Source organism: Mycteria americana, chromosome 1 (assembly GCF_035582795.1).
Source record: "Mycteria americana isolate JAX WOST 10 ecotype Jacksonville Zoo and Gardens chromosome 1, USCA_MyAme_1.0, whole genome shotgun sequence".
Classification (NCBI taxonomy): domain Eukaryota; kingdom Metazoa; phylum Chordata; class Aves; order Ciconiiformes; family Ciconiidae; genus Mycteria; species Mycteria americana.
In genome coordinates, this window is record NC_134365.1 from 161,088,864 (window position 1) to 161,111,833 (window position 22,970).

The following is a 22,970-nucleotide window of genomic DNA, read 5'->3' on the forward strand; positions in this document are numbered from 1 at the left end:
CAAAGACCACAGGAGCAAGACAAAGTACTGTAAATATTATGAAACTAATGTTTTTAGCAACTTTTTCAATCCTTTAGTATCACAGAGCCTTAGGAATCACGACACTGCCCATCCACTGTGCCTTCAACTGCCCTAAACAATGAATCTCAAGCCAATCAGCACATCTCAATAAAACACTGAACAGAAAATAAATTTTAATGATATTTTATTCTGAAAATGGTATGCAGAATATTGTCTTTTAGCAATGGTAGTCTAGATATTCAAGTTCAAGAACTGTGGTCCCAGCAAAGTTTATTCACACAAACACTTGCCTAGTGTAAGTATAGTTACAATTTCAGCCTTTTAGTATGTCCTTTCTATTGGTGTTGGGTTTTTTGTTTGGGTTTTTTTTCCTTTCTGTTTTTTTTCTCCTACTGATTTATAATGAAAAGGCATAGGAAAAAATCATAAATAATGGTAGTGGGCATTTCTGTGGGACTGAACTCCTATTTACCTATTTTTAAGAGAAAACATGAACATCTCATGAATAAAGATACTTTTAGACTTTCTAAACACAGGCAAGAATGAAGTAAAGCTTTTTTAATGCTGAGATACCACAGCACTTCTGAATAATTCAAAATAAACACTCTGGAAAACTTACCATGTTTAGCTGAGGAGTAGCACAAAGCACACCATGGAAAGAAATTGTATAATTAATGCTAACATCGCTAAGGCTTGCCCACCACCGAGCAACACAAAATTCAATGGTTTTTCCAGCCTGGGTAACAAAAGCACAAAGTTAGACTCAAGCTCCCATCTTCTCCTTCTATTGACCCCAGCCTCCCTCATCCCAAGCTAAAAAAATTAGAGTATAGCTCAAAAAAGACCCTGTTATGTCCAGTTTACTCCAATTGTACAGGTTTGTAGAGTACCAAGACTTGGTCCAAGTACAATACTTGGTCCAGAAAACACAAGACAGTTCCAACAAAATAGGATGACTGATGACCGCATCAAAACAAAGAGTGCCAGGGATATACCCTACAGAGAAAGGTACAGCTTTTAAATGTTACGTCTTCCTTTCCTATCCTTCAAACTAGGCAGACAGGTTAGTTCATAGATTAATTTAATATGTGTGCCCTAGAAAATGTGTATCAGAAAAAGAGATCCCACTCTCTGCCTAAATAAGATGACATGAAGCTTTGGGAGGTTTGGGATTTTTTTGTTGTTGTGGTTTGGTTGGGGTTTTTTTGTTCTTTTGTTTTTGTTTTTTTAACTAACATGATAAAATTCACAATGTGTCAGTGGGACAAACTTAGCTTAAGGTCCTCCACCTGACAGTTTCACAGAGGGAAAGGGACTGAATAGCACTGATATCATAACCACTCTTAGGCTTTAGAGCTATACAACTAAATTAAGCAAGGCAGGGGACAAACTTGAGAAGTGGACTCTGTCACCCACACTCCTGAAATGGTAGCTCACTCCCTGGTTCTGTTTTGGACTCCTGAGCTAGCATTATTCAAGCTAAGCCTGCTGTATCTAAGCAGTTTGAATGTAAGCCAGTCAGTTACCACCTGGCTTCAACATCAAGCAGATGTCCCAGATTACCACATTAAGCACTAAAGGTAAAATATACTGAACTACATCTATCCAACAAGTTATAGCCCCTATATGAAAGGGAAACAAACTGGTTTGTATAAACAAGTAGCAACAAATTGAAGAGATTAACACATATTATAAGGGCATTACCAAATAATTAAGCTATTAGAGATCTTTTCAAAATTAAAATCTCTAATAGCAAGCTATTAGAGATCTTTTCCAAACTGAAAACCAGATGCATTCACTACTGTAACAAATATATGATTTCCTGGGCTTGGGATTTTTCTTTGGAAAAAAAATCCAGACTGAATTATGTTATACTGCACTGATATATTACTTTCTTCCCCCACACCACCCTAAGGTAACTTACTAAGACAGGAAATGCTTCAGTCACTGATCCTTTTTCTGGTAACGATGAAAATTTGTAGAACTCATGACTTCTATATGCTTTTTGTTTCACTAGCTGAACGGCATGAAGCACAAACTTGGCAGTCACATCAGCTGAACATGAACATACTGTCACTTCTAGATTAAAGAAAAAAATTAAGTTTAGTTTCAAGAGCCAAGAATTTTAGAAGGAAAGCAGAGATTCAGCAGAAAAACACTAGTTTCACAAGTAATTTGTAATTTAAGAAGTTATGCAGTACCCCAAGTGGCTCCATATGTGAATAATGCTTATGTATCAGTTATTTACAAAGATCCCTTCAGATTAAGGAAAACTAGCTAAATTCAGAGAGATCCGTTAAGAGAAACATGACTCAACTAAATGGTGAAAATTAATCAGACAGTACAGATGTATAATCTGTACAGGACAGACTAGTCTTATCACTAACTTCAGTCTAAATGAAAAATTCTTGAAAGGATTATTATTTAGTGATCTCACACAGGATTACTAAAGGAAGAGGAGAAAAAAACCCTTTTTTTCCTCCTTTCAGAATTATGAGCTACTTGCCCATTATGAAAATCACATTTTCTTCAGTTAAGACATCTTTCAACACTACATCCATACACCTTAAAAACTAGGCAAACCTCAGTAATACTTTTCCATAAACATGGAGTATTCCTCCAATTATGGGCAGTCACTTCAGATTGTATTTGATGGTTTCTAGAAGACTGAGAATCAGGATTCTACTATACCAGAAACCATGAGAGAACTCAAAATCACTCCTCTAAGAGCTTAAAATCAAATAAATATTTTACATATTCATGTGTCAAATCCTTCAGTTCTTATTCAGGCAGAACTCAAAATTATTTCAAAACAACTTTGTCAAGTCTGACAGATGCAATTTTTTTATTTAATTAATGTGCTCATTTTCCTTACCAGCCCACGTAGCTCCCTGTGGAACATCAATGAAGTGCCTTCGGATTTGACCAGGTTTAAAATGAACATCTGTATATGTCAGGTCATAGCCTGATGATTCATCTACTCTGTATGTCAAAAAGAAAAACACAAACAGTAATCAAACAAGCTGTGAAGCTTTTTTTTTTTTTAAAGTATTTTTAAATACAAAAATACTCTCAAAAAAAGTGTACAATGAGGATATTTAGTCCTCAGTTATTTTAATCCTGACTAAATGAGGACTGAATATTTATTCAGTCTTCAATTATTTTAATCTGTACTAGTACAGAATCTGACAGCACAATGTATCTAAGAGATTTAAAACATCAGCTCCACCACATTATGTAGGCACCCTCCCCACCTCCCCAAAGGTACTGTGCTTAAACATAAGTATCAAAGAATCCTGGTTTTCAGGGGATCTGCTTCTCCTGGCCGAGTATAAAGTAAGCTAAGGTATGTAAGAAGTAATATTTCTATGAATGAGTTAGAGAAAAGTTACTTTTTTTTCCTCAGGGCAGAGTGTCCACTGAATAGGTTTAATAAGATACTCTCCTTCCTTATCAACAACGCTGAAGTCACATGTTTAAACCAATGCTGGGCACCATACTAACCCTCTAAATTTGCTGTATTAAAGCCATGCTGGAAGCTTATCCCAATGTTCACCTGCCAAATAATGCCCCCTGCCTTTATGTACTCTAGTCCACCAGTTAGAAATGAAAAAACAAACTCCAGCTGACCTACGAGTATATTGATTGATACTTTGGTCAACAAGCCAGAAGTCATCTGTGTTCCGATGGACCAGGAAGCTGCTACCACTGTGGCTAAGCCCACCAGAACACACTGCCTTCTGACTGCCAGGACCAAAACTACAAAAAAGCCACTGCTGTCTAAGTCTGCTGTGAGCATCTTTTCAGATCTCTGCTCCCTTATCAATGTTAGTAGCAAGGTCAAAGAAACTCCCAGAGAAAGACGGTGGTGAAATAAATGACAAGTAAAGTAGGTACAGAAAACTAAACTAAACTTAAAAAGTGTAGATAAAGCCTGGATTTACTGACCTTGTTGGTATAACAACAGTTATTGGAACTCTGAACAGAGGGCCTACATTAGGCATTGCTATATCATATCCACACACCTAACAAAATAAAATACAGCCACTTAAAATCTTTGGTCAAAATGAAATTATAGAAGACAACATTAAACTTAAGCTAGTTGCAGAGTATTTTGAATCTTTGTAGTTATCACGGAGAAAGAGAGATCTTCATTTGACCACTGTCACCCTAGAAACAATAAAACAGCAATATTCACCAAGAAAAAAAATAATAGTTTTCACACTTACACTCATTTGAGTCTTTCCCCAGAAGTTTTCAAGATTTCAACCCACATTTGATAGTCCCTATATCAGAAGCTCAACCCAGTTTCAACTCAGAATTTGTCCCAAACAGCCTTATTTTTTTCAGCTATTTTTATTGTTGTATTAAAAATACTTTAATCCTTGTTTTCCAGGATTATGTTCAAGAAAATACAGTTTGATTTACCATGCCTTTCATGGCCAAGCTTTAACTACTACCTCTGAAAATTTGTTCCATCATCACTTTGCTAAAATGTTCTCAGTGGTACCATAGAAGATTTGCAACTCTAAGCATCTTAAGCAAGTCACTTCTAAAAAGCAAGCTGATGTCATCTTTATTATGATCAACTACAATGCAATGGAAACATTTCAATGTTAATGTAAAGGTCTGGGATGAGGAGAGGTCTGGAGAGGGCTGAAAAATACTTTTTGTTAGTGGGTTTCTTTTGCAGAAGTGAAAGAGGATGACTGGGAGAGAAAATAAGAAACTTAATGGCTTTCGTATTAAATTTGTCCAAATTTGAATGTAGCTGCTCAAAGTCAGCAAAACGCTTCTGCTGTACACAGCCATTACCACACATTTTTCTCCTTCACCTTCCAAAATGGGATGGAGTAGAGGTGAGGAAACAAGAAAATAGGTTGCATCACTGTACCCAAGCAATTCCTCAACGTAAAGCAAAATCTTGGGTCCCTATAAGACTGCACGGCAACACCACAAAAAGCTACACCAGTCCTTAAGCCACCACAGGAAGAGAGAAATATTTAAGACCTCATAAAAACACAAATCTCTGTTCTCAATAGTAATACAGGACTGAGCCAGATAGTCAAAGGTGAAAATATATCCAGAGAAAAACACCTTAATGAATGGTTATTTGGTTTATATTGTCTATATACTTTTATTTTTTAAACACAGATGCTCGAAGTCCCATTGGCATGTGCTATACAATACTGTATAGCATAACTATCGCTGAACCCTAGATTCAGCCTGTATAGTGAAATGGAGTGTGGCAGTATTTTCTGGTCTGTACAGCACACAGCTTTTACTTCCTTAAAAATTACTTCTATAAAAAGTTGATAGAGACCACGTGAAAAGGAAAGGGCACACAACCTTGCTTAGAACACCAATACTTCAATACCTCTGTATAATGTAGGCCTTCTCTCAGGCCACGTGGATCCACACGAATATTTATGTGTCGACACTGGTTCATAAGCTCTAAATGACTAGGACACTGGACCCATGGTGCATTTGACGTTAAAGCTAAATGAAGCTGGAGAGATATTCTTTCAGTGTTTTCTGTCAAGAAACAAATTTTTAAAAAAGAGTTCAATAACACAAACATGTGCTCATATTCTACTATAACACAGTATTTGCCATTAAAATGTACACATCCCCAAAATGTAACAGGAACCAATTCCTTCAGGCCCCGGGATGTCAGATTCTCCACAAAGGACAGTGTTCTATATTATTTCTTTTAACTTGAGAAAAACAGAATAGCAGCAGTGTACAGTAAAATAAAGGTTGTACCCAACTTTGAAATTTTCCCCCCTGAAACAGTCAAACCTGACAAAGTCAAAGGTAGGCTAGTAAGTGAGGCAGGCTAGTAAGCAACACTTCAGTTACCCACAACATAGTCTGGAAGCACGTATAAACTTTCTTGTGTAGATACAAAGTCTTGGCTAATGCAGAAAAATACAATAAAAAGCAATTGCACTGATTCTGATGGTTATACTAATTACCAAATTACACTATAGAGCAACCTAAGTGAGAGGTAAAGTATATTAAAAAACTACTATGATAATCTACTCTGACTCTGCAAACAGTTAATTTAGCCAATTTTGCAAGTTAGCATCCATGTTAAAAAAAAGCCATGGGTTAAAGCACAGCTTCCAGAAAAGCATCCACCTTAGTTGAAATGTTTTAGTGATTAAAAACCAGCTATTCCCCTGCTCTAAAGATTAATGACATTTTGAAAAAAGATATTCCACATTTCCTAGTCCTAATTAACCTTAGCTTAATTTTCAGACATTTCATGACATCTTTGTTAAGTAGAGAAAAGACCACTCTATTATCAGATATAATTCCCTCATAGGTAATGAGAAGCAATAAAAACTCAAAGAGAACTTCAGCAGACGGACTGAGCCGATCAGCCTCCCTTAACCTCTTACTACAGTTTCTCAACCTCAGTCTTGTTGCAGACACCAGACACAGCACAGAAATAACAACTGGACAGGTACTAAGGAAACAACATCATGCTACAAGCCAGTCATCCATTACAAATGTCTAATTATGTTTTCAGATTGTTTGCTTCCTGCAGAAGAGTCTATTGTACAATTATTTTATTTCCCTGTGTCATATGCTAAGTTTAAAAAGCACCGATTGCAATGTAACCTGTCAAACAATTAAGTTACTCTGAGTCAGTAACCTGTCCAACAATTAAGTTACTCTGAGTCAGTAACCTGTCCTGATTCATACCCTTTCTTCCCCTAAATAAAATCACCCCTTTGTCACATGCCAACCTTCTTGGGGATCACTGGTTTTAGGAAAGGAATTAATCTCAGTAACAAGCTCTCACGTGGATCACTTTTTGAATACCATAGACTCACAGAATCACAGAATCGTATAGGTTGGAAAAGACCTTTAAGATCATCGAGTCCAACCATAAACCTAACACTACCAAGACCACCACTACACCATGTCCCTAAGCACCTCAGCCAAACGTCCTTTAAAATACCTCCAGGGATGGCAACTCAACCACTTCCCTGGGCAGCCTCTTCCAGTGCTTGATAACCCTTTCAGTGAAGTAAAATTTCCTAATATCCAGTCTAAACCTCCCCTGGCACAACTTGAGGCCATTTCCTCTTGTCCTATCACTTGTTACCTGGGAGAAGAGACCGACCCCCACCTCGCTACAACCTCCTTTCAGGTAGTTGTAGAGAGCAATAAGGTCTCCCCTCAGCCTCCTTTTCTCCAGGCTAAACAATCCCAGTTCCCTCAGCCGCTCCTCATCAGACTTCTGCTCCAGACCCTTCACCAGCTTCGTTGCCCTTCTCTGGACACGCTCCAGCCCCTCAATGTCTCTCTTGTAGTGAGGGGCCCAAAACTGCACACAGGATTCGAGGTGTGGCCTCACCAGTGCTGAGCACAGGGGCACGATCACTTCCCTAGTCCTGCTGGCCACGCTATTTCTGATACAAGCCAGGATGCCATTGGCTTTCTTGGCCATCTGGGCACACTGCTGGCTCATATTCAGTGGCTGTCAACCAACACCCCCAGGTCCTTCTCTGCCAGGCAGCTTTCCAGCCACTCTTCCCCAAGCCTGTAGCGTTGCATGGGGTTGCTGTGACCCAAGTGCAGGACCCAGCACTTGGCCTTGTTAAACCTCATACAATTGGCCTCAGCCCATCGATCCAGCCTGTCCAGATCCCTCTGCAGAGCCTTCCTCCCCTCAAGCAGATCAACACTCCCACACAACTTGGTGTCCTCTGCAAACTTACTGAGGGTGCACTCGATCCCTTCGTCCAGATCATTGATAAAGATATTAAACAGAACTGGCCCCAACACAGAGCCCTGGGGAACACCGCTTGTGACCGGCCGCCAACTGGAGTAAACTCCATTCACCACCACTCTTTGGGCCCGGCCGTCCAGCCAGTTCTTTACCCAGCGAAGAGTACACCCGTCCAAGCCATGAGCAGCCAGTTTCTCCAGGAGAATGCTGTGGGAAACCCTGTCAAAGGCTTTACTGAAATCTAGATAGACAACATCCACAGCCTTCCCCTCATCTACTAGGTGGGCCACCTTGTCATAGAAGGAGATCAGGTTGGTCAAGCAGGACCTGCCTTTCCTGAACCCATGCTGGCTGGCCTTGATCCCTTGGTTATCCTCTACATGCCGCATGATGGCACTCAGGATGATCTGCTCCATCAGCTTCCCCGGCACCAAGGTCAGGCTGACAGGCCTGTAGTTCCCCGGGTCCTCCTTCCGGCCCTTCTTGAAGATGGGCGTCACATTAGCTAATCTCCAGTCAGCTGGGACCTCCCCAGTTAGACAGGACTGCTGGTAAATGATGGAAAGGGGCTTGGTGAGCACTTCTGCCAGTTCCTTCAGTACTCTCCGGTGGATCTCATCAGGCCCCATAGACTTGTGAGTGTCTAAGTTGTGCAGCAGGTCATTCACCATTTCCCCCTGGATTATGGGGCTCCATTCTGGTCCCCGTCCCTATCTTCTGACTGAGGGGGGCTGGGTACCCAGAGAACAATTGGCCCTGCTATTAAAGACTGAGGCAAAGAAGGCATTCAGTACCTCAGCCTTTTCCTCATCCTTGGTCACTGTGTTCCCTCCCCTGTCTACTAGGGGCTGGAGATTCTCCTTAGCTCTCCTTTTGCTGCTAATGTATTTGAGGAAGTATTTTTTGTTGTCTTTTACAGCAGCAGCCAGATTGAGCTCTAGCTCAGCTTTGGCCCTTCTAATTTTCTCCCTGCATAGCCTTGCTACACCTTTGTAGTCCTCCTGAGTTGCCCACCCCTTCTTCCAGAGGTCATAGACTCTCCTCTTTTTCCTGAGTTCGAGCCAGAGCTCTCTAGTCAGCCAGGCTGGTCTTCTTCCCTGCCGGCTCATCTTTCGGCACCTGGGGACAGCCCGCTCTTGTGCCTTTAGGACTTCCTCCTTAAAGAAAGTCCAGCCTTCCTGGACTCCTTTGCCCATTAGGGCTGCCTCCCAGGGGACTCTCTCGACCAGTCTCCTAAACAGGCCGAAGTCCACCCTCCGGAAGTCTAAGGTGGCAGTTTTGCTGACCCTCCTCACTGCTTCTCCACGTATCAAAAACTCTATCATTTCGTGATCGCTCTGCCCAAGACAGCCTCCAACCATCACATGGCTCACAAGTCCTTCTCTGTTCGTGAACAACAGGTCCAGCGGGGCACCTTCCCCAGTTGGCTCACTCACCAGCTGTGTCAGGAAGTTATCTGCCACATGCTCTAGGAACCTCCTAGACTATTTCCTCTCTGCTGTATTGTATTTCCAGCACACATCCGGCAGGTTGAAGTCCCCCACAAGAACAAGGGCTAGCAATCAGGAGGCTTCTCCCAGCTGCTTATAGAATAGTTCACCTGTCTCCTCATCCTGGTTGGGTGATCTGTAACAGACTCCCACCACAATATCTGCCTTGTTGGCCTTCCCCCTGATTCTTACCCATAGACACTCCACCCTATCGTCACCATCATCGAGCTCTAAACCACCCAGACACTCCCTAACGTATAGGGCTACCCCACCACCTCTCCTGCCTCGCCTATCCCTCCTGAAGAGTTTATAGCCATCCATCGCCGCACTCCAGTTGTGCGAGTCATCCCACCATGTTTCCACGATGGCAACCATATCATAGTTTTCCTGATGTACAATGGCTTCCAACTCCTCCTGCTTGTTGCCCATGCTGCGTGCATTGGTGTAGAGGCACCAGCTGGGCTGTCGTCCATGTCTCCTTCATAGAGGAACACCCCTTGTGTGCTTTGAGGTGTTTCACTGGCATTTCCCTCTTGGCTCCTATTGCCTCAGTATCCCCCAGCTCAACTCTGTTCGACTTCAGCTGTGCCCCAGCGTACCCTGCACATCTCAGAGACACAGGCCAAGTGCCCTCACTGGCACCCGCTCCCTCTAACCGTGGCACGTCGTCCCTCAGCTTCCCTCGGGCAAGCCTGATATTATCCCCTTCCCCCTTTGAGTCTAGTTTAAAGCTCTGTCAATGAGCCCCACAAGTTCCTGAGCAAAGATTCTCTTTCCCCTTTGAGAAAGATGAATCCCATCAGACGACAGCAAACCCGGTGCTGTGTAGGCCATCCCGTTGTCAAAACAACCAGATCCGTGGCGATGACATCAGCCACGGAGCCATGCGTTAATAGATTGGGTGTCTCTGTTCCTTCTTGTGTCACTGCCCACAAGTGGAAGGAGAGAGGAGAAAATAACCTGTGCTCCAGAGTCCCTTACTAGCCGTCCCAAGGCCCTGAAGTCTCTTTTGATCACCCTAGGACTTCGTGTTGCAGCTTCATCACCCCCCACATGGAAGAGCAGTAGGGGGTAATAGTCCGAGGGCCGTACCAGGCTAGGGAGTATCCTCATGAAATCCTTCATGCGGGCCCCAGGGAGGCAGCAGACTTCCCTAAGAGGAGGGTCCGTCCGGCATATCGGACCCTCGGTTCCCTTCAGAAGGGAGTCACCCATGCAATTCAGTCTCTCAGTGAGTTTGTATTTAATAAAGCAGGGCAAAACAGTTTATGGAGAAAAGATGTCAAACTTCATTTTGACTTGCACAAGTTACTTTTACCCTGTTAGTAAGTAACTAAAACCTGTATCAATTCCTGTATTGTCTTTAGATATATTTATGTTTATCCATTATTAGATACTGAATGTAAGTCTAGTTTGTTAAACTAAGATTTTTCTAAGGTTGTGGAAACTTAGATGAAGTCCAAATCTAGAATGTATAGTCTTTAAATAACTGAGAAACTAATTTCTGGGTAAGTTCTTTCATCTTTAGAACAGCAACCATTCTTTGTCAAGAGTTGTCTACAACAAAACCCCTGAAGTTCTACAATTCCATGAAACATTAGGGATATTCGATTATTTTTTCGTATTCTTCCCTGGCCCCACAACTTCACTTTAAATTTCCTCAGAACAAAGAGAGATCACTTTTTTCAGTGAGAGGAAGCACGAAGCAACAGACTCCCCCAAAATATGGAATTGCTGCAGTTATAAGTCTGAGGTTAGAAAGTTGTTTAGCTGCATGCCTTCATTTACCATGAAATTTAGAGTTGCACTTACTCCTTTTAAGGTACAGATTCCTATCACTCCTCATTATCACAGCTTTTTTGTTTAAAGATGACACTTTATTGCCCTCCCCCCACATACAAAAACTCTTTCCTACCTGTATTCTCAGGAAAGACAGGTTCTATGCCAACCCCATGATCGGAAGGTGCAGCTATCTGGGCAGGATCTCTGAGGTAGATTCCACGGTTACTGCCAACAGTAACTGTAAAGCCTATGTTGCTTGTGAATGATGAATTCTGAATGAGGTAGTCATAGGCTTTATCAACCTGTTAGAAAGAACACATTCCAAATTAACAAATTTGAACTTAATAGTAATTTATGCATATTATCTTCAACATGAAGTGTTCAGCAAGCACAGCAACAAACAGTGAAGTAACTCATGTGCTACCTTAGCCACACTCATTGCGCTTTACACGATACTCAGTATAGAAAATGAGGCAACATTTTCAGTCTGCAACAGCCACACAGAAAGTCAAGAACATTAAAAAAAAAACAGACAGATCTCCTTTGCTATAAATCCATCAAAAGATGCATAACAAAAGTTTTCAGAGATGGCTTCAAAGACAAAAAGGACTTCAAAGGCCCAGACCTACTATACTAATTTAGGTGCCTCTCATATGTGGAGCAACACTAGTTAAGCAGTTAAACCTTTTATACAATAGAAGAAGTTAAGCAGTTCAAGAGAGACAAGCAATATGGGATGCCCATGTAAGTTTTATATATTGATATGAAATAAGAGAATCAGGTCATGAAATCCAGTGCTGGATTTAAGTGCACGAGCTGTCACAGTAAACTCAGATGGAAAGTACACCTTTTTGTTTTAAAAAGACACCCTTCTATCTTGCTTTCTATTCTACTAACTCAAAAAATCGTACATTCTCTTCTTCTTCACAGTGAGCTACCTTCACCAGCAGAGATTAGGGCACTCTCCTTTGAGACAAGTGGACACGCAACAGCCTTGGTCTCCCAGATGAGTTTTAACCACGTTTTAACACATACTTTAATCACAGACTGCTAAATCATAAGATATGACCGGTGCATTTCATTTTTCTGCGGCAATGGTTTTTATTTGATATGGCTACCACCACTGTTGCCTTCTGTATCAAACTCAGTGTTACAGATGTGCTTAGCTGACATTGCCTACTATGTTCTAGCATCTGTAGAACGTGAGTTTAGGGCTAAGCATTTAATATCTAGCATCTTTAAGCATGACAGCAAAATCTCAGTTACCTCTATTGGGCTAGGATGGGAGTGACTGTAGGCAAAAAACAGCAGCAGCTCTTTAAGAGCCTAAGCTTATGCATAGGGAGACTGTAATTCACTACGCCTTCATCATACAAAGGATCACATCACATATTTCCAAGCTACTTAGAAGTCCACAGGATACAATGAACACTCAGACTTTTCAGTGCAGGCCCAGAGCAAAGTCATCGCACAACTGCAGCTGTACTGCTTTGTGAACCAGCGTGGGCATCTCTGTATTTTCACTGCCCAGAACTTAGAGTTCCAGCTTTTGTCTGCACAGAACAAGTTCAGCTCTCTCTGACAATAGCATAAAAACATTTTTGGACATTAGGACAGAATTTAGGCATCCAAATCCACATGTGGGTGATAAAAACTCACATCCCACTTTTATGTTCACATACCTTTTTCATCAGTCTAAGAATGTGTCTAGCCAACACATTTATTCTACAGTAACTACATGCTGAAACTGAAAGAACCTTCTTACTCCTCTTCCCCTCCCACTACATTCCCTTCTTCTCCCTCAATCAGATCTGAGAATCAAGTAGCACAGGAACAAACTGAGTGAGCTCATCTAGAAAGCTGCTCTTTTTTTGTGGGCTAGTTTTCAACTGACAGTTATTTATATTATGTTGGGGTTTTTTGCTAGCGAGTACCTGAATAATACCGTGTCCTTGTGCAAACACTTCTATGTTTTCAGCTTTCACTGCAGTATTTTCTAAAGCTCTTCTGACAGAATGAACAGTGTAATGAATATCATTAGCTTTGAGTCCTGAAATTAAGAAGAAGGGTATTATTGGATACAACAAAAAATTTGAAAGTTACAGCATTTTTTTTTTTAAAGAAAAACTACCTAATCTCTTTTAGACTATGCATCTATATTTAACATTGTAGCACATTACCTGACAATACTAATGCAATGCCTCCACATGCATTGGGAGAAGACATAGATGTGCCATTCATGAGTTGTGTTCCTCGCAGAGTCCAGTTTGGAACAGAAGCAATAGCACCTCCTGGGGCACTGATACTTACTCCAAGGGCTCCATCAGTGCTAGTGTTAAAACAGAATGGTTGAAAAACAAACATTTTTTTCTGTACACTTTAACTTGAAGTTATCCATGCACTTAAAATAATTTTAGCTTTAGGGAACATTCACAAGCATATTACTTCACTAAATCCATTAATCCATTAAACTCAAAAAAAAGCATGCCACTAAGTAGCAATTTAAAATGTCACATTAATCATCAGCTATGCCTGTTTTGCACTGAAAGTTTTCTAAACTTTCACTCCTTCAATACTCTTCACCAGGCTTCAGTTTAGTCAGAAGAATATCTTCTGGGATTTGAATTAGAAAATGCATGCAAACAAACCCATTAAACACTTCAATACATAAATTAGTATTCTATATAGCCTATTTAACAGTTGTTATTTTTAAAGAAAAACAGTAAAAGGAAGAGGAAAACTAGAAAAGATCCAAATCCAGATCTCTAATTTTGCATGTTGCCACTTCACTACCAGGTCAAATTCTGAATTACAATACAGACCCTGAGACAAGGAGAGCAAGAGGAGAAGACAAAAAAAAGGAATGTCAAGAGGTGGATCAGGAGCAGCTGGGCCTAAGCCACCTTTCTTTCTTGCCCAAGCATATTTAAGAATGGAGTACCTATGGGACAGTTAAAGCAGCATCTAGTTTTCAACTGTATGAACCAGATATACTCCATCATCCTTGCTCTGGATAGACAAAAATTGCACCACTTGAATAAGGACAGTACTGTCCCTGAGCTATTAAGTTTGTGGAGAGGCAGGGTATTTTAGGGTATTTATATCCCACACTAACAACTTAATGTGTCTAAAATCTGTCTCCAATCAGAGTACTCTCAGTATGATACTGTAATGTAACATTTGGACATAATTTATGATAGCCCTATATAAACAACAGGTTCTGTATCATGACACTTCTGGCCAAGCAGTGCACAGCATATCTGCCTGAAAGCCAGAGTAAGCGTACTGCTTACTCGGACGGACTGATCCCCTACCCCAAGCCTGCTCTAGCAAACACTCCCGTCACCTGCATGTTGCACCCTACACAAGGGGAATCTTCCTTTTGTGGCCAGAGTTGGGCCCTTCAGCTGGCATATGCTCATTCTGACTATTTTACAATGCAAAGTGACAAAGCACACAAAACGTAGTTTTTATATATACATGTGTATGTATATCAGTATTAATTGATATACATATTAATATCAAATCTTTCTCCTCAGCTGAAGGCAGAGACCACATTTGCCTTTTCCCTACATGAAACATGACAATTCTACCTAAGGTGATCTTGGAACAATTTACTTGCCTGTAAATATACAAACAACATGACAGCTAACTTTAAAGCCCAATGCTAACAGGGAAGCATTTGCTATTTAACCAGCAAATAAACCAAGGACCAACCTTAAGCTATGTTTTTTATTTTTTTCCTTCACCCAATACTACTGTAGGCTAGACTACAAAAGACAGTATGCAGTAACTTCACAACTCAAGAACAATTTCAAACTCTAAACACAGGCAAGAACTCAGGAAGAGATGCTATTCATTTTTTCTTTTTTGGCTACCACATTACTATCAAATGCTTCTGATACATGAAATAAAAAATGAGGTTTTGATTGCCCCTAAATTTTCTTTTATAGATCTTTGACATAATTTTCTATAACGTGAGGTAGAAAAGCATTTTTTTCTGCCTACTCACACCTCTACTGGACTCAAGCAAAACCCTTGAGTAAGTTGTGCCATCACAGCAATGTCACTGAAGCCAGAAATAACACCACTGCAGTAAAAGTATTTCTTTTAATCTTCAACACTAACAGAACAGTTAACTTCACCACACTAACTTAATGAAATAAATGCTATGGAAAAAATCCTCTGAAAAAAAAAATTTCAGAAAAAGAACAAGTTTCCAAACAACTTTTCAACAACTTTTATCATCTCTGAATAGGGTTGCGCTCATCAAATACACTTTCCTGAAACACATAGGTTGTGCTGAGGCAGTTCAGTGGTATTCCCCCTCCCCCAGAAGTTCTAGAGCCCAACATACAAAGGCCTTCCAAGAACAGCAGGCCACCTACGCTCTTCCCATGGGAAAGACATTCTTTTATTCTGGTATTAATGATGAATTTTTAGATTTTGAATATGATAATCTGAACCCCAAAGTAATGAATTTGTTCTTTTAGTATAACCTACCTAGGCCCTCTGGATGACCAAGTATACTGATTTGCTGGCAGTTTTTCTCTTAAAGAGTATTCAGCAACCATCATGTCAGGTGATACATAGGCACCAACACCTGTAAAAAAACATTCAAGCATTTTAGATGTAAAATGAATTTTTGTTAAAAACAAAAATAAAATATTTATGTGTTTTAAATTCATTATGAGAAGAATTTTTGCTTGACATTTAGAAATGGAAACACACATTTTCCATCTCATTTTTTACAAAGCAAGTGTAAAGCAGCATGCTATGCAGTAACAATACTGATGGTCATACTGTATAATATTAAAATATTATGTAAACTTCAAAGTTTCATTTTTATTCAACTGCAATAGAATGTATTCACCCTCTACATTTCTTTCACAATGGATCACTTTTACATGTCTCCACTCTCTCCTGCACCCCTCTGGCTGTTTTTACACTATTACAAACTACACCAACCATACCTCAAACCAATCTCTGTGAATTGGTTCATATCCACATGGCTCACAGCCACACCACCTGGAGTAGATGGCCACATCCACATAGCTCAAACACAGTGATGAGACAGTCATTGCTTTCTGTATATCAGTTCAGAGTGCCCAGAGCATGTAAATGACTACGTAAAAGCTTGCTAAAGTTGTATTTTTAGAACACAATGCTACACATTGCACTGATGCACATTGCATCCATGCTGTGTACCCATTCTAAAGTGTACACTCCATTTTCTTTATGGAACAAGCACTATCAGGATGGTAGAAAACTACCATACCAAGCTGACAAACAAGCTTAGCAAGGTCCATGTCCATACTGTCTGTGTGAACCAAGCCAACCTGTCGACTGTATTTTGCTTTACCCTCAAAAAAACAAACAGAAAAACCTTATCTGGTTCACTCCAGATGGACAACAAAGAGCAAGTTACTTTGCACGTACAGTGAACGATCACCCAGTCTCTAGAATGATACAAGAAGCAAGCTGAATTGACAGAGTAGATGCAGTGTAAGAGCAAAGCCAATGCAGACCTGAAAAGAGCTCGTTAGTTCCAGTTCCGACCCCCAGTCTCAGTAGTGGAGTAACTGCAGATTAACTTTTAGAAAGTAATCACCATTAATTCTACTAGTTGTCCTGAAATAGTGTCTCTCCAACTTTCAAGTCTACGTGCTAGTCTCCTTGCATGAGAATTCTGAGATTTAATAAGCACCTTGCGTAATGCAGCGTCAGACAATTTATATAAAAATTATGACTAGGGAAGTTACCCCCGAATGCCAGACGTTTTGCTAAGTCTTATACCTCAGTCTTTCACTGAAATACCAAAAAAACCCCCATACACTAGCCCATCAGAAAAAACAGTTCTTATGCCAGTAATAGACTTGTCCAGAAGTGGCACTGCAGCTGAAAGAATTCTTCCCCTAGAAGGACTTGTCTAGGTCATGTCATGGGATTATTTTATATCCAAATTAAAAAGCTTAGTTTCACTACCAATAGAAATTAGAGTATCTGATGAAAACAGATGATCTAAAACTGTGGTTCTGACAATTCAGAATGCATTACAAGACTTTCCAGAAGATTAATTAGAATCCAACTTGCTTATATTTTTTACAAGTTGCATTTACCATCAGCTAATGGTTTGAGTGGTGTGCTGGGACGGTTACAGTTAAGAAAATAAGCTTGGAATCTTCAAACAGGTCAGACCACAAAGATTTCTTTTGCAAATTTTATACAAAGCCACATCAAATCAAGACCATCTGCCTCCTACCTCTGTTTTCTACATACGTAAGGTCTTGAATTGTAAGAAGATAAGAATCTCAATTTTTATACCTAAGCATACAGCAAGTGCCTCCCTCAGAATTAATCTTGTAGCCCAGTAGTCTTTGATATTTTTTTAGATCTAGTTCAGCAATCAATCGGTGATCTCAAACATGTAACACAAGTACAAAGCTTGAAAAGACAGAAGCTGAATAATGTCAAAATTTTTTTTCAAAACAAATTATTTACCTATTACACTAGATGTAGTTCCACCAGGACATCCTACTGTAGAAAGGCAAGGGCCATTATTTCCTGCACTTGAAACATAGATTACGTTGTGTTTCCACACTGCTTCATTAATAACTTCACAAATTCTCCTGATGTAAGAGAAAAAAAAAAATAAGTCATTTAATCAACAATATTGCTTTCTTCCCACAGGGTGAAATTCCCATTTCTAGTAGAATCTCTGTGACCAGTCACAGAACAAGGAACATTATGCAGCCTGCTTCCCACACCTAGCAGAGGCGGTTCCAGTACAGAAGCTGACCACAAAAAAATATTTTCTGGTTTTAAACAGGAGTAACAGTTATGTAGCAATATTAGGTCTTCAAAAAAACCCCACAGATTATTTGTGGTTTCAACTACAGAAATTCTTTATTATTCTAAAATATTCTTTGTATTATAGATCAATAGCACCTTCGATAGGTTTACTTAACTTTCGAAGATAGTAAAAAATGTAAACTGCAACAGTTTAACGTATATGAATCATACAGGCCTGGACAATTCATTCCTACTGACAGTTCATTTACACAAAGCTCAACAAATGTAATTCCACCTCTGTGATATTTAAATATTTTGTATTACCCACAGTAGCACTCACCCAGAATTTGGCCAATGTGTTGCCTCTCCATAGCTATAGTTGACAAGATCACATTTGTATTTTATTGCTTCTATCATCTGATAAAGTAAAAATAAAAGCCAAAATACATACTAGTCATAGAATAAGTCACTTAAGGAATGCAAAAAGACATCTGTTTAAAACTATCTGCTACAGATCTAAGAAAAAGGGATAAAATTCTCTTGACTCTACAAAAGAAAATAATTTAAATAACTGATTGAAGTAAATTGGTATTTTCCCAGTGAACAAACAGAATAATAAAAAAACCCACTCCCTGAAAAGTCTTATTCTTGCCATGCTCCAAGCTATAAATTAAGACATTACCCTAAGAGAAAACTGCAGACATCATTAGTATTGTCTCAAACATCTGTCCTCAACAACATAAAATTCTCCTTTCCTGTGCAGTTTGATTAAATTCCAAAAAGTCACAAAAATGTTACTGTATATCTTCATGTTGCTATAGCAAGATATTCTACAGGCCACAAATATAACTTTTTATTTTCAGTTTCTTTTCTTGTGTAAAATTTTTCCCCATCAACTCACTATGTGGAAAAGGTCTTGAGCCTTTAATCATTAAAAAGGAATTATATTTTTCCTCACTCTTAAGAAACAGAGTTTAAAAAAATTCAGCCACACGTGTAAATACTAGTCTCTATTCTAGATTTAAGTATTCTACAGTTATATAACTAACTATAAAAAAAATACAGTCACAGCAGAGAATAAGGAACTTTAGATAAGCATACAAGTAACTTAGCCCATGTGTCAAGCTAGCCAGACAAACTGCAAGTCTACCAGTCTGAAAAACCCTGTAAGTGCTCCATGCAACAGAAGTCTTGTTTTATATTAAAACATTAGTCTTGAGATATGTTTTAAAATATACTCTGGTTGGTTTTATGGGTTTTTTTTGGTTGAGTTATTTTTGTTTGGTTTGGATTGGGGGGGGGGAGGGGAGGAAGGGGCAGTGTTTGGTTATGGGTTGTATTCCAAAACCATAAAAACATGGCCTATAAGCAAGTAGAGCAGAAAGTGTTCCACAATATCCTACAATTAAGTCACACTGCTGAGATTAATCGTTTGTTCAGTGAAATACCCACAGCTCTTATTAGACCAGTGCCAGTTTCCATTGTACTTAGTCTCGTATCGCCAATCTTGATTGCAAGAATCTGAGCTCCAGGAGCCACACCATTTCGTTCTGGTTCTTCTGGAAAGTATCCAGCTGCAATACTAGCCACGTGTGTTCCATGTGCTCCTGAGCAAATGAAAAGTTGTATCACTGTATGTTTAGTGAACTTCACTTATACCAATTTAATACACTACAGCTCAATTTTCACTTATTGAGCTACAAGTATATAAATCCAGTTGGCAGCCAGTCACAAGTGGTGTTCCCCAGGGCTCTGTGTTGGGGCCAGTCTGTTTAATATCTTTATCAATGATCTGGATGAGGGGATTGAGTGCACCCTCAGTAAGTTTGCAGACAACACCAAGTTGTGCGGGAGTGTTGATCTGCTTGAGGGAAGGAAGGCTCTACAGAAGGACCTGGACAGGCTGGATCGATGGGCCAAGGTCAATTGTATGAGGTTCAACAAGGCCAAGTGCAAGGTCTTGCACTTGGGCCACAACCACCCCATGCAATGCTACAGGCTTGGGGAAAGAGTGGCTGGAAAGCTGCCTGGGGGCATTGGTTGACAGCTGCCTGAATATGAGCCAGCAGTGTGCCCAGGTGGCCAAGTAGGGAAGTGATTGCCCACCCCTGTGCTCAGTATTGGTGAGGCCGCACCTCGAATCCTGTGTTCAGTTTTGGGCCCCCCACTACGAGACATTGAGGGGCTGGAGTGTGTCCAGAGAAGGGCAACGAAGCTGGTGAAGGGTCTGGAGCACAAGTCTTATGAGGAGCGGCTGAGGGAGCTGGGATTGTTTAGCCTGGAGAAAAGGAGGCTAAGGGGAGACCTTATTGCTCTCTACAACTACCTGAAAGGAGGTTGTAGAGAGGTGGGGGTCGGTCTCTTCTCCCAGGTAACAAGTGATAGGACAAGAGGAAATGGCCTCAAGTTGCACCAGGGGAGGTTTAGACTGGATATTAGGAAAAATTTCTGCAGAGAAAGGGTTGTCAAGCATTGGAACAGGCTGCCCAGGTAAGTAGTTGAGTCACCATCCCTGGAAGTATTTAAAAGATGTGGCACGTAGGGACATGGTTTAGTGGTGGACTTGGCAGTGCTAGGTTAACGGTTAGACTTGATGATCTTAAGGGTCTTATCCAACCTAAATGATTCTGTGATTCTGTAAAATGAGCCCAGGTTCAAATCACTTTATTTAATAAATATCATATTATACTAAGAAAAAAACCCGTCAGTAAACAGCAGCAATCTGCAAAATAAAACAGCTTTTTGAGGGGAGAAAGGAGGCAGCAGGCAGAGAGAAAGGAAGTATTAACTTAATTCCACTAACAAAAGTTACTTAAAAGGCTCAACACCTCCTACTCAAAGTTATGAAAATTATACCTGAGATGACTCAGTGGGGATTAAGAAAAAAATTAGAAATAAAGCTGCACAGAAGTATAAAAAGGAATCTCTCAAAAAAAATTACCATCGATTTAGAAACCAGAACTGCTTCTGTAGTTCTACAGAGATGGGATAGTTTAATGAGAAATTAAGAGCATTTTTCAAATCAAAACCATCCATACCACCTTAACCACCCAGGATGCTGCCAAAAACAAAACATGATTATATAAAGAACACACAAATATGGGTTCAGAGTGGTTGGAGCTACAGCTATAGTGACACCTGCCATAACAAAAAAGTTTGGATAAACCAAAACAAAGATTAGTATTTCTTTTTCTCATGGATGTCTTATTTAAGATTCTTAAATTATACAAGCACAAAGGACAGCAACTAAAAATCAATCATCACCCTGTATTTAAGAAACAAAACAAAGAAGGTACTTTGAAAGAAGATTCCCTCTATTTTAGGCTTTAAGATGCAGGAACATCTTAAAGAGTACCTAAGTATACGCATTCTATGTATACATGCGTATGAACACAAAGTTGACAGTATTTCAGACAAAAATGCAAGCAAGTTTGGTAATGAGCTGTCATTATAGGTTTAGTTCAGGAAATCTGAATATTGATCTTGATTGCCATAGTAATGAACGCTGTATTAAGACAGCTGCCTTGAGCCATCCCACGTATCAGAATGAGGACCCAGGACAAATTGCTGCTTCTCATGGTACCTACTCAGCAGCAAACTTTTCTTAAGATTACTTTCATTTACCTCCACTTGTCACAATGGAAAGAAGGTTTCCATCATCATATATATTCACAGAATAATTCAACATCTCAGATGTTCCAAAAGATCCATATTCCTGAGCTTCTTTGTAGGTTCTCAGCACTGTACAGCTAGTTAAGTCACCACTCTCACTTGTATCTATGCAGGCTCTGTTGACAAAAAACAGAAAAAAGGCAATTTTCCAGCTGCTGTAAACTTTTGGTTCTCTCACCCCCCTCAGAAAAGAGTACCACAAAGACTTCAAGAAGTCTGGTTCTGTGTTTATGGTATCTTACTTCAAGTCAATATTTTTAAACCTAGTTGTTTACACTTAGATTCAGAAACTACAAAGATCTCTAAATAAACTAATCTTTCAAATGCTACTAAATCCAGATAAATCTGTCTTTGAAAAGCAAGCATATGGAAATTCAGGCAATTTTTTCCAAGGAAGAAATTTTACTAAAGCTGTAAAAGTTCAGTGCTGGTACACAAACATTTGAAGTCTTACCCACTGTTTTGTATGATGCATGTTATCAGTCAAGAAAAGCACCGAATTACATCCTGAAGTTTGTGCAAAGACTTCTGTTTTGTTTGTTTGTTTTCCTATCACCAATGGATACTCAAAGCAATTTTACTCTGCCTCAGAGGAAAATCCCACAAGCTTACACTTTATATCATGCTGTCTTTAATAAGACTTCATTCTACCCCATCTTCATTTGGGATCGGAACTTTGTCATGAAACTGAAGTGATACAGCAGGATTATTTTAAAGCAAATAATATTTAAGACCTCTATAAAGAGGGTACATTTAAAAGTTAGCAGAATCTTTAATGCAAGCTGTTGTTTTATGTGTAAAACCAGACATTTTAGACAAGTTTAGGCATTTACCTCCAGGTCTCACCATCATTCCATACTAGACAATCATATACTGGGCCAGGATCACTATATTTTTTCTCAAAAGAATTCAACAGTTCCACTTGATTTTGAAGTTCTTCCTTTATTAGCTTATTTACCTAATAAGGCAACAAAAATACAGTTAGAGTATTTCTAAAATTATTACAAGATAGGTAATCCTATACTCCTTTCTGATAGTATACATATATTCTTGAAGTAATGGAACGAAAGACTATCCTAGGAGTCACAAAGATCTAGAAGTTCAATGGTCTTCAACAGCGGACTATTTATTTTTGGCCTATTATGTATAACTATTTCCAATTTCCGTAATTGTGACATTTAAAGGCCTCATTTTTTTAACACATTGGTAAATGACACAGAAGTGACCTAAGGCATCTCTGGTACTTCACTGAAATAGTACCTAGTTTACAAAAGAAAGGATATGTTTAGCAGATTCCAAATTTGAACACAGCAAGGATGACAGCCTCAAAAAAGAGCACATTAAATTAAAAATAAAACTCACTAAAAATATGCTACAAAGTATTTGAAGTAATGCCCTTTTCATATTTGACAACAAGTTTAGAAAGTTAACAACACTAAGAAGTCAAACAACCATTCACATACAGA

At 39.5% G+C, this 22,970-nt stretch overlaps 1 protein-coding gene across 2 annotated transcripts in view; it reads right to left on the minus strand.

Annotated features, from left to right (window-relative positions):
- Positions 1-22,970, minus strand: part of TPP2 (tripeptidyl peptidase 2) — a 60,682-nt gene that overhangs the window by 28,789 nt on the left and 8,923 nt on the right. For both annotated transcript variants that reach the window (XM_075526234.1, XM_075526232.1), the window contains exons 5-18: positions 22,338-22,462; positions 21,457-21,620; positions 19,285-19,439; positions 18,173-18,249; positions 17,542-17,669; positions 15,544-15,643; positions 13,221-13,369; positions 12,975-13,090; positions 11,174-11,342; positions 5,399-5,556; positions 3,970-4,046; positions 2,897-3,003; positions 1,946-2,100; positions 641-757 (exon numbers count right to left, since the gene is read on the minus strand). In XM_075526234.1, the coding sequence (XP_075382349.1) occupies positions 641-757; positions 1,946-2,100; positions 2,897-3,003; positions 3,970-4,046; positions 5,399-5,556; positions 11,174-11,342; positions 12,975-13,090; positions 13,221-13,369; positions 15,544-15,643; positions 17,542-17,669; positions 18,173-18,249; positions 19,285-19,439; positions 21,457-21,620; positions 22,338-22,462 (1,797 nt within the window). The remainder of the gene's footprint in view (positions 1-640; positions 758-1,945; positions 2,101-2,896; positions 3,004-3,969; positions 4,047-5,398; positions 5,557-11,173; positions 11,343-12,974; positions 13,091-13,220; positions 13,370-15,543; positions 15,644-17,541; positions 17,670-18,172; positions 18,250-19,284; positions 19,440-21,456; positions 21,621-22,337; positions 22,463-22,970) is intronic.